Source organism: Chanos chanos, chromosome 2 (genome assembly GCF_902362185.1).
Source record: "Chanos chanos chromosome 2, fChaCha1.1, whole genome shotgun sequence".
NCBI classification, from domain to species: Eukaryota; Metazoa; Chordata; class Actinopteri; order Gonorynchiformes; family Chanidae; genus Chanos; species Chanos chanos.
The window spans coordinates 32,181,771-32,194,153 of record NC_044496.1 but is presented as its reverse complement, the minus strand read 5'-3'; the positions used below and the strand labels follow the sequence as shown (position 1 = coordinate 32,194,153).

The following is a 12,383-nucleotide window of genomic DNA, read 5'->3' as shown; positions in this document are numbered from 1 at the left end:
CTGTCATCAGTGAGCAGCCAAGACACAGATGTCCACGTGATTGTAACACTCGCAGGACGCGATCTGACTCCACGCCCTTTCAGCACCTGTGTCAGTGGAGGCTGTTCGAAGCCTCTATGAACTGGATAGGAATAAAGGGAATTAGAAATAATTTTTTAAATAATCCCACCAACATTTCCCTGTTTACTAATTCCTGCTTTTATGTTAATGAGTTTAGATTTCTATTCTTATGCTATGACAAAAAATCATTTATAACACATGTACACAACACTTAGAACTAATGAAAAACACATGGAAACACAGACAAACACACTTACAGACAGAGAAAGGGAGAGAGAGAGAGAGAGAGAGAGAGAGAGAGAGAGAGACCAGAGACTACATGGATAAAAAACCATTGATACTTACCTGGTGGGAAGTAGCTTTGTATACTTATGCCGATAACAGCTGAGAGAGCCAGCATGTGATTTATATAGTTTCCCAGCCTTGCTGTTGTTTCCAGATTAAGTTAAGTAAAGTCTCTGTGATTGCATACACACACTGTGAACAGCGAGCAGTGAATTTGTCTCTGCATTTAACCCATCCAACACAGTAGTGAACACACAAAAGACGCAGGAGCAGTGGGCAGCATTCCTCTGCGCCCGGGGAGCATTAGGGTTAAGTGCCTTGCTCAAGGGCACACAGCCACGGATGTCGGGCCTGAGAATCGAACCGGCAAACCTCCGGTCACAAGCCCAGTTCTCTAACCTTTAGACCACGGCTGCCCAGATAATTCTTGTACTCATCCAGAACAACATAAGGTTTGTTGCAAAGGGAGGAACAGTATTCCTTGTGTTCCATGTCATACCAACTGGGATGCTCAGCCATTTCAATGGCAGCTAGCAGCCTGAGATGTTCATGAAACTCCTCTGTCCCAAAACACGCAAGAGACGCTGCCCAGAAAAGGCAGTTCCCATCAGCACCGGTCTTCAGTGGTCTAAGTTCCAGTGTGAGATTTGGCTGATATTTTTCCAATATCTGTAATGAACGTAAATCAGTGGGCCATTTAGTAAAGTCATTAGAACCTCCACTAATCTTAGGGAGGTGTACTTCATAGAATGACAGTAGAGCTTTTTCGGTTTTGCTCCTCTGCTGAACTCCCTCTATTCCACATGCACTACAGATCCTTCTGAGACTTTGTCTCAGAGAAAATGGATGTCCAACACAAGACTTGCAAAGGAACTCTAATTCAGAACTGGACCAAAAGTGCAACTGTTTCAAGGACACGGGTACACAAAGTGCATGATATGAGAGATGGCATTCAGAGCAGTTGATTGATGATCCTGTGCAGTCTTTCTTGCAAAGAGCACAAGTGGCATTCCCCTTCTTTTTCCATTTTTTCACCTCTCTGTAAGCCATGTCACAATCTGTAGCTCAATACACTTAGCACTTAAAAGATTTTGACAGCGCTAGCAGAGTATGCTATTGACCAGAATCAAGCAGTAACCGATACAGCAGTTTTTGATAGTTTTCACCCAGCTTGAGACTTTTTTTTTCTTCTTGGGAGATTATAGTTTGTGGTACTGTTTGTAAGCTTTGTTTATTCTAAGTAGTTTGACTACTTTATACAGGTGTATTTCAAGATCAAGTGTTATTTTTTTCTCAATGCAACATCACAACTGAAAACGTGTTTTTTGTTTTTGTTGTTTTTGTTTTCTCCCAATGTAGCCTAGGCACTGTGTTGGCTATTACAGTGGGTCAAAATGCACACATTTAACAATTAATCGCTGAATGGTGTTCTGATATTTTGTTTAAAAGCAAGTGGATTCAAAAATAACGTTGATCTTCATAGGGGCATAGGTATCAACCTATATATTTGCCTGTATGGTTTTGCACATATCAGGATGTAGTGTATAAGCCTTAGGATATGTAATATGTGTTATTATATGGTTTTCCCCTTAAACAAAAAGAAAAGAAGTTACCTGTGAACCGTAAATTAAGCTACAATATAAATTAACTACAGTCCACAAAGTGCAGGAACCCAATGCTAATGGTTAGTTTTCTTCTTCTTCTGATTTATCTTCTTTATTCTCATCATTATTAATATTATTTTTCTGCAGTGAGAGTGTATGGCAGCGCAGAGAACCAGTGTGGTGTAGAGTGGTGTGGTACTGTTTGGTACCGTGTAGTGTAGTGTAGTACAGTGTGGTATAGTGTAGTGTAGTATAGTGTGGTACAGTGTGGTATTGTGTGGTGTAGTGTGGTACAGTGTGGTAACGCACCGTCAAGATAGAGCTCAGAGAACGACAGCTATCTTAAGTTGAACTTTTTTTGTTCATTTAGTCACACTATTTTATGCAAGAACACTATAATTTTGAACGTTATGATCACCTACGATAGGGAGACTTTGATCGACATCAGATCTACAGTCGATACGCATTTTATAACCAAAACTTGTTCAACGGACTCAGCGGACTTCCATTTGTTTACATTTAAATTATTTAGCCTACCTGCTACACCTTGTAAACGGAGCCGGAGAAGGAAGCGAGGCAAAAGAGCAGGGGCACTGGTCAGGCAGAGACAACAGAAACAATGAGAAAACCGTCGCCCTCTTCTAAGTATCCTTCTAACGAATAATGTTCATTGTAATGAACATCATAATGTTGAGACTAATGTGACTATGTATAAAGCTAGTCGTGACATTTTTCCCATTAGTGTATTTTCACGCCCACGTAGCTCATTTCGGTCTAGAGTCAAACAGACCATATTTCGTAGCAATTTAGTTCCAATTCAATGGACTCCCTCCTCCGATATGATTACTGTAAGCCCGGTTACGCTGGAGATCGCTTTCACCTAAGACGTTGCTTGTTAGTGACCTGATCAGTGATCTTAGCCTTGACATGATGGGTTTGTGTGAAACTTAGTTAAAGCCAGACATTTTTCTCCCTTTAAATGAAGCTCCACCCCCTAACTATTCTTTTTCCTGTGCTGCTAGGGCAGCAAAGAAAGGTGGGGGTGTAGCTCTAATCTATAATACTAAATTTACTCCTAACACCCTTAGTTTACCTAATTTTGACTCCTTTGAGTTGCTCTCCGTGAAGCAATATGGTACTGCCTCAACTTTTCTCATAGCAGTGCTCTATCGTCCTCCGGAGCCCTATAGTCAATTTCTAGATGAGTTTCCTGAATTTATCTCTGTTATTCTTACTAGAGTGGATAAAATCCTGATCCTGGGGGACTTTAATATTCACATCAATAACAATTCTGATTCACTTAATAAAGCTTTTACTGCTATCATAGACACATTTGACTTTAACCAATATGTCCACGAATCAGCTCATTTCAATGGCAACACTTTAGATCTTATTCTAGCTCGTGGACTAGATATCTCTCACGTTGTCGTCTCTCCTTACTCCGCTGCTCTCTCAGACCATTTTCTTATTACTTTCCAAGTAACTCAGGTTCGTTCACGGCAGTTGTCTCTACTGCGGTTCGTAGCTGCCGTCGCGTTAATGCTTCCACCACTCCTGCGCTCGCTGATCTGCTTCCTACTGCTCTCAACTCTTTCAGTGATCATCAAAGATCTTTGAACGACTTGACGGACAGCATAAATTCTACCCTTAGTATATTACTCGAAAATAATTAATGTTAACAAAAATAACCCCAGGTTCCTTTTTGATACAATATCTAAACTTACCCAGAATCACTCCCCTCAATCTAACCCTTTCACAGCAAATGATTTTGTTGAATTTTTCTCGCAAAAAATAGACTTAGTTCGTTGTAATATTCAAATTAGTTTATCAGATCAGACTGCCTGCACGCTCTCTTTTACTGCGCCTAAGATTAGTCAGGATGTGCACCCTTTAACTCAATTTAACCCATCTGTCTAGACGCGCTCTCCAAATTGGTACACTCTGCTAAACCAGCTTCTTGCCCCTTTGATCCCCTACCTGCTAAACTTTACTTGAAGCATTTTTTTTGTTGTTGTTTTTAATGAAACATTTTGTTTTTCACCACTTGCTAATTTAGATTCAGATTTTGCGTTCCTCTACCCTTTTTTATATTGCTGTAACGAGATCACCAGGTAGCCGGACGCAAGTGCAGAGTTGGTTGAAATTTTAATGAAAAAACAAGCGAGTACACGAATTCCAAACAAGACGGAAAACAAACAGGTTACAACACAGAATAATACTGACGGTATCCAAAACAGATTCTAGACGCTCAGAATACACATATGGTACGTGTAGACTTCGCAACCAAGGGGTGAAACAGAGGCGTTAATAAAGAGGGGAAAATCAGGGAAAACAAAAGTGAACACAGGTGTGGATGATGAAGGGACGGGCCGATGATTAGTAAACCGGCGACGCCGATCGCTGAATGGCTGGAGTCGGTGCGGGAGGAGACGAGGTCGTTACAATTGCACTTTTTTGTTTATTTTGGTCTCTGATTTTCATGGTGAAAATCTGGAATTTAAAACACTGAACTGTGTGTGTTGGCCAAACTTTTGTGCCACATGTGAAAGCTTCAAATGGACTTCAAATCCAGGGTCTGTCAGAGTGCTCTGATGAACAGACAGTATGGCTTGCAGCCTAGGAGTTGTGTGGTTGTGGGAGGAAATTGTTGCACAGCGGATTGATCAATTGTTTGGGATGGAGAGTCTATAAGGTCAATTTTAAAAACAGTAAAGTTTTGCAGTAAAATGAAAGCACAACATTTCAAGGACCACTCTACAGATGAGGGAAAAAGATTGTGACACCTTAGAATTTTTGTGATATTTTTGAGTTGATATGGTCATGTTCATGAGGCTACCATAAGAAAAACACTGAACACCAGTGGTGTTCATAGCAGGTTACCATGGAGGAAACCACTGCTCTCCAGAAAACAAAAACATTACTACACATCTGAAATTTGCTAAGGACCGCCTGGATATTACATAGTTCTACTGGAACAATGTCTGGATTAAGGCTGTCCCGAATACCATTTTTTTTGGGCTCCAAGGCTTTGGTAGTAATCAACAGCGAATATTCGAATATTCGGGGGCGGGGGTTTGGTTGAGTATGACTCGGGAAGGACTCAGCCAAACATTTCTTCGTTCTTGGCTGAGATGGACAACATAGCACTGCAACATCTGTCTTTCGGTTTCCTTAAAGGCATTTATTTTTAAGGATTCTGTTATTCTGTTACCACCAGTTCGCCTTGACTTTCTCTCCCCTGTAACTTCATTTAAATGGTGCTGTCACCATGTGTTCGTCATTTTGTCTTACCTTTACGGGCCAACGTGAACTGAGCTGTGACGTTCACTGCTGTGAGTGAGAGGGATATCAGGCGCCCAAGCTGAGATGGTATATACCATAAAACTTTAAATAATAGCTAAGTCTCCAACAAACATCTGCCTCAAATAAATGCAGAGGGAAATTATACCGGTATTTATTTTTCTTGACTATAAAACGAAAGAGCAAAGGAGTAAAATGCTTGCAATAGTCATTTATTTTTTTGTGTCTAAAAACAAAATAACACTGGTTTTGAAAAAGTAGCCCTATTGTTTCTCCAGGCTATGAAACGCACATAGGTTGAAAAAAAAATGAGGTTGTTTTGGTGAGTTCAGTTTGCCTTATGCGTGTTCATCTGTTCACAAATTAAATTCAACATAAACGATCAAAAGCAGCTTTCTTTCGGATCATGGTAGCCTGAATTCACAGTGATACTGCTATTTAGACTGTGCTCTCCCATCGTAGGTTGCAAGGACAATGTTGAACTTAGTTTATTAGTGAGTCCTGTTTCAGTTGCTACCAAAGAGCACTGTATAATGTTTAAGTAGGCTACTTCGGGAGAAAAAAACATGGTGAACTTTCCTGGTAAGTTCAGCTACCAATAACTTGCAGAGCCTGAGGGCTTTAGGTGAAATAAACACAGGTCTCTTATTATTGCTAAGTCTCCAATAAACACCAGTAAAGTTAAGTAATTAGAGCAAATAAATGCATTGGCGTTTATTGGAAGTTTTACGTTATTTTCACATTCTAACAGTGTAATTAAAATGTATAAATATGGTACAAAAATGTGCTGAAAAAAAGTTATTTTGCAGTTTGCCCTTATTGGTAGCCTACATTTAGCAAAAAACCAAAAACAAAAAAATGAATATTTGAATCCCAGAATTGAAAACCGAGTACCTACCCTTGAACGAATATCCAAATAGTCGAATATTCGGGGCCAGCACTAGTCTGGACAGATGAGACAAATGCTGAATTTTTTTGTAATTGTACACAGTGTTATATCGGGAGAAGACAAAACACTGCATACCAGCACCAAAGCTTACCCCTGCTGTGAAGAGTGGCGGAGGGATTATAATAGTGTGGGTCAGCTTGGCAGCCTCAGAGCCTGAATGGCAATCACTATTTTAGAATGGCTGAGTCCCGACCACTGTCCCACTTAAACACTGTGGCATGATCTGAAGCCCAAAAATACACAACAACTGGTGTAGAGGGCTGAGACAGAATGTCTCCTAACGCTTAGTTGAGTTTATTGCCGGTAAAGGAAGGTCCAGATGTATAAGTCTGTTCAATATGGATATGGCAGTGTAATATGTGCTTTGTTTGTTAAATAAGACTGCATTTAGTATTATGACTTATATGAAGATCAGATTGCATTATAGTAGCTATTCATGCATATCCCGACACAAATTTCACAAACTTTTTCTAACAGCTTTGTGTTTCCCACAGGTCTGAAATATACTTGTTGTGGTTGCCGGCAGAGAGGGCCAGCATTACCTGCTGGCTCAAAAATGATCTACTACATATGACAAACAACACATATGTGTGACCTTTAACACAACATTTTGATTTATTGAATATTTCTATTAATTTAACATAACACATTTTCACAGATCCGACCCCTTACTTCTCCCCTCCATCTACTCACATAGGAAGAGTTTCAAGTTTCAAGTTTTATTGTCATTTACTAGATAACAGTGTGGACATTACTATCAGTAATGAAATTACTGATGGTGACAAAGGGAAAAAAATTAAGAATAAAACACTCTGTAGTGTGTACAAAGATGGCACTGTTTGTCAGAGCACTTAATCTCTCTAGGTTTTTCAAAGAGCTTGCAGACATGCAGCTGGGTGCTCCTCTTTCAGTGGGTTTCTCAAGTCATATCTGCTGAGTAAATGCAGAGCATGTCCGATTGTCAGTATACCCCTCTTGTGATAGCAAAATGAACAGGTATGGTAGGGGTAGAGCAAGGGGAGATTGTCCACTAGTTATTCGATTGCGGATGCCATCGTTCTCTTGGACGGATAAAAAAATAAAAATAAAAAATGCGAAAATGGGTTGCTAAATGTACTTTGGCGGTGATTAATATACCTAGGCGGTCTCGCTTTAAAAGGTAATAATATTTCACAAACAAGCATATTAAGATTTGTAACACTTCACTGTCTATCTTTCATGGGACAGCAGTATTAGTGACTATCTAGTATTCAAAATAATTTAGAGATTCAAAAGAGTATAAATGGAAACCGGGCAGACATTGCATGAGAGCAGGAGGGAACCAGGTAAAGACCTGAATCCTTCATCAAGTGAATGGACAGTTAAATATGGAGAGAGAAATGGTTCAATTTTTGGTCCACTCTAAGGGTTAGAGTTGGTTTATTTAAAGACATCTGTTTATGAAACCACCTGTAGCGCTGATATAAAATCATTGTCAAAGAACAGTGACTTACCAGAATTATCTTTCAGGAGGCCAAGATGACCTGGCAGTGGAAAGTGGAACATGTCCTCTTCAAAGCTTTGCGGACTCTCTTCAGCCCTCCAAAGCATCTCACTGAGGATGGCAATGTTCTTCAGATCGCCAACCTTCCTGATCTTTACAAAGTGTTTGAGAGATGCTGAACTGTTGCATCTCACATCAGTTTACGTGGAGTCAACCACATGGGCTCCTCAGCTGAATGTTTTATTGCCCCAGCCAGCACAGTATGAGACTGTTAGGAGTAGACACATTGTTATGAGGTGCTTAGAACATTATTCTATATTTCTCTATTGTTGTTATTACTATGCTGGTCATGTTAATGTCTGAGGGGTGAGTCAGTTCCATTTATTATGACATGGAAGTACTAAATACATGAATGTAAATATGACATGGATGTCTCTGCAAAATATGCAGTCTGTGTTACTTTGAAATATAACTGTAACTAAAACATTTTCAGAATCTTGTTTACTTCTCCTTTTTAATTAAAGTGGCCTCCATTTCACCACATTCTTTATCAAGTCATTTGGGATCCATATGAATGTACATGGCTAGTTGACATGACAGCTGATTTTACAGTGCTCAAAAACATTTTCATTTTCTTATTTTCCTTAAAAATGAAGGGCAGTGTATTTACATATTTACCTTTTTTTAAAACTGTTTTCAGTGGACACATGAAACATGTCCTGCAGTATGACTGTAATGAGCATGATGCTGGAAAGGTAAACATCAGTAAACCAAACAATTGTGCCTGAAAATGGAATAAAAGGACCTTGATATTATTTCACAGAAGTCTATATTCCTGTCATGCCAATGGTATAGGGAAATTCTGTTTAATGGTTGACTGTGAATATTGGACTTAATACTAATATCACTTAGCTGTAACCATAACCTTATTTCAGAAAAAGAACCCAGTGGAATTAGTTATTCTGAAAAACTCTGTTTATAGCTCAGCACTCTGAACACTCAACCCAGAAATTATTCAGAATAACTCTTCATTAGCCTTAACATATATTAAGTAATAGTATTAAAGTAGCAAGTACAATAACACTCTTCAAATTCAATACTTCTAGTTAACTAATTTCCCCACATTCATTGACATGGAAATAATTTATCACGTACTCAAAGAGTAGGAATGTGCACGTACACATTTATTATGATCAATGATCAAATGCAAACGGTACAGAATGAATCAAATGTTGAATAAACTGCAATTTAGGTGGAATGAAAGCACATCCGCTATACACACATACAACAGCATCTAAACTACTCACAAGAAGACAAACAGTTGGCAACAACAATAGCCCTGCTACCTAGAGTATGTATGCATGGACAACTACACGTTGAGTTATTATTCACGAAGAGGCACGCTTAACCAAAAGAAACTTGAGTGATGTTCTAGTGGAGACGCACACAAAAGGGTAGTGAATGAAGGAGAGGAAAAGGGGAAGAAGAGCAGTGTAGTCTAAATGCAGTTTATTGATAAAATATAAATATTTGATTAATTAGCATGCAATAATTTAAGTTCATATGTAAGACAATAGTAGTTTACTACTACTAAATTCATATTTACAGTAATCCAATTAGTTAATTGTTTGATTCTTTGCACTTAAAAGGTCTGTGAATGATTTAAAATGCATAAGATTTCATTTGTATTACATTTGTAATATTTGAGAATAGGTGATTGATCGTTTGTTCTAGCAACCACATGCGCCTTTAATTGCCTTGTGTTACTCTTGCGAGAGAGAAGTCAGGCAAGAATACAGTGGAGCCACACAGTTTTTTGACCTCTTTTTTTGTCCTGGTCTCTTTCTCATTTATTATGCTCTCTTGAATTTTGTCCAGTGATTTGATAACTTTGGAATGAACGTTTTGTATAAAATATTTTTTGTGTTGAAGTAAACAGTTAAATTGACTGGTCCTATGGATATTTTTCTCGATGTGGACTTGGACGAAAGGAAACGTTAGAGCATCACACTAAGGCTTCATTCATTGGAAACCTACAAGCAGGCTCAGTCACATTCAGGTATCAGAGACTGGAGTTACTGAGGTTGGCAGAAGGAGACTGTGAACGAGACTTCATATCGGTGCTGGGTCAAAGAAACAGATGGGGAGGAAAAGAGGGTCAGAGAGAGAGAAACAGGGAGACAGTCTGTACAATGTTTAACTTCAGAATAACTGGAGCATTTATTAGCTCACACATTGCAATGTAAAAAGTCTCTCCTCCAGTTACTGCCCAACACCTGAGTGATGCTCTTTGTTATCACTGAGGTCACAAGAAACTGATGACAGTTCATTATATTTTGTCATCAAACAACATCAACCATCCAGCAGTGTGATGCAAAATTTCATGAATGAAAATTTCATGGACACCATCAAGCATGCCATCAGACTATCACCAAGAAGTTTGTCAGGTGTTTGAAATGCAAAATTTCTTTCACTACACAGAATAGTGAAATCCACAGTTGGTGGCAGTTCCTCCTCCTACATGGCTCTTAAACAATGGAATAGTCCTCCAACTAATGTCTGGGATTCTGACACACTCTCTTGGTTTAAATCTAAAGACTTACCTGTTCAGCCAGGTGTATGGTTAATTATCATAGCCAAGATCAACTTGTACATTCAAGTTTGAATGTTCTTAGTCAAAGTTCTGGTGTGAAAAAAAAAAATGTCCCACAGGAACACTGCAAATGACTGAAAAAACACTTTTCTTCGTGAATTACACCTTTTTTCGTTAGTTCCTGCAAGTTTCAATGTTTTGGCTTCCAACAACTCTTTTGTGCTAAAAAGCATTTCTCCTTGTCAAAAACACTCAGGCAGCCTTTGAAATGTTTGATGTTTTTACTCAAAATAATGTTTCACCAGACCATTTATTTCTCACACAAACACTGAGAACCTAAACAGAGTGAAATTACTTATTCTAAAAAAAACCCAGCCCTCTCAGCCCTCTGAACACCTTAAAATTCAACAAAACAACTCTTCATTAGCCTTAACTACCATATCAAAGTTCAAAATTCAAGTTTATTTAGAGCCCAGTATCATTATTTAAATTGTCAAAGGGCTTTACATTCTCACAACAAACAAAACAGGGCGGCACCCCCTGACTTACTCCCCGTAGTGGGCAAGAAAAAACTCCCCCAAAACCAGGTGTAACAGAAAAAAAATGGAAAAAATCTTGAGAAGGACCACATAAAGAGGAGACCCCCTCCTGGCCAGACAGGTGTGCAATAGGTGTTGACCCAGTGGGCAATTACAAGTAATACAAACATAATGCAAAAACATTAGCAGACAAAATAAAGACAGGAAAAGCAGGATGAGGGGGATGGTGCATGCACACGCCTCAACCAGCAGTGAGAGTTGCGTTGGATGTTTTATACTTGTTTTATATTCGTTTTTAAAGGTTCTTACGTGTCCTTTACTTTCTTAAACTACTTGTTTGAGCAGGGCTGGCCCAAGCGCTTATGGGGCCCTAAGCAGAATTTGATTTGGGGGCCCCCCACCTCTGCAAATAGTATTGATTATTGTCAATGCTTGATCATTCGCACACCTACTGTAAATCTAACACACCCATTATCTATTTTAATTAGTAGCTGTGTTGCTTACATCATACCAATGTCAGCCTGGCATGTGTTTACCCTTCCATGCTTTTTAATCTTAAAAGGTAGCAAACTCAGAAGTATGGTCTGGTGTTAATTTGCATTAATATTCAAAGTGATACAGTACTCAGTAGGGCTGTGTTTCAGCAAGAATCTCATGATACAATATGTATCCCGATACAGGGGTTACGATTCAATATATTGTGACATATTGCAGTACTGTAAGCAAGGTGATAGATTGCAATCTTTTTTTTTTTATCTAATTTCAGATCCCCTCGTTTAACGTTCGCCATTTACTGTTCCATCGTGACGCTGTAAATCAGAATGGGGTCTTGCTAAGTGTGCTCTCAGATTCGTTGTGTTCCCTGAGTATTTGATTTTGGCATGACAGATTTAACAAACGGCATGGCTCTTGTTGATCCGCTTAGTGCCTTTTTTGTTGTAGAAGCCAAAATGAGCCCACACTTCAGCTCTGTATGACGTGGGAGCCGGTGTAACTCTTTCGGATTCTGCCATCGGGGTTAATGTTAGCATTAGCAAACCTAATGCTAATGTTAGCGGTGCGCAGTTATGCTACTTCCTGTCTCAGTTTACGTTGTTGTGTTTAAGTAGAGGAGTGAAATGCCTGAAGACTGCTATCTTGTACACTGCTATCTAGTGGTCGGGGGTTTAAACACAACACAAAATGAACCACCGTCTGCCACCGATCTTTGCGTGTAACTATCAATTAAAAATCGATACAGTGTTTTTGAGAATTGATACAGTATCACAAAACATAATACTGCTATATTCAAGAGTATCGACTTCTTATGCCCCTAGTACTAAGTAGCATACTGAACATGGTGTACTGAAAAGTAACAAAATAAGCCAGCAGATTTTTTGGTTTAAAAAATTTGCCACGTGCAAAAGCACAGAACATAAGACGGAGTATAAGGGCCATACTGATGAAAAACATTTATGAGATTTCGACAATAAGGTTGTAAAATTACGAGAGTAAAGTCTTAATTGAGAACAAAAGTTATAGTATTACGAGAATAAAGTCATTATATTACGAGGAAAATCATAATATTACA

General features: G+C 38.9%; 1 protein-coding gene across 1 annotated transcript in view; it reads left to right on the top strand.

The window, feature by feature from the left end:
* Window positions 1-8,037, top strand: part of mlh1 (mutL homolog 1, colon cancer, nonpolyposis type 2 (E. coli)) — a 45,164-nt gene extending 37,127 nt beyond the window's left edge. Inside the window, exon 19 of the mRNA XM_030765760.1 lies at window positions 7,711-8,037. Within this exon, the coding sequence (XP_030621620.1) occupies window positions 7,711-7,860 (150 nt within the window). The 3' untranslated portion in view covers window positions 7,861-8,037. The remainder of the gene's footprint in view (window positions 1-7,710) is intronic.
* The last annotated feature ends 4,346 nt before the right edge of the window (window positions 8,038-12,383 follow it).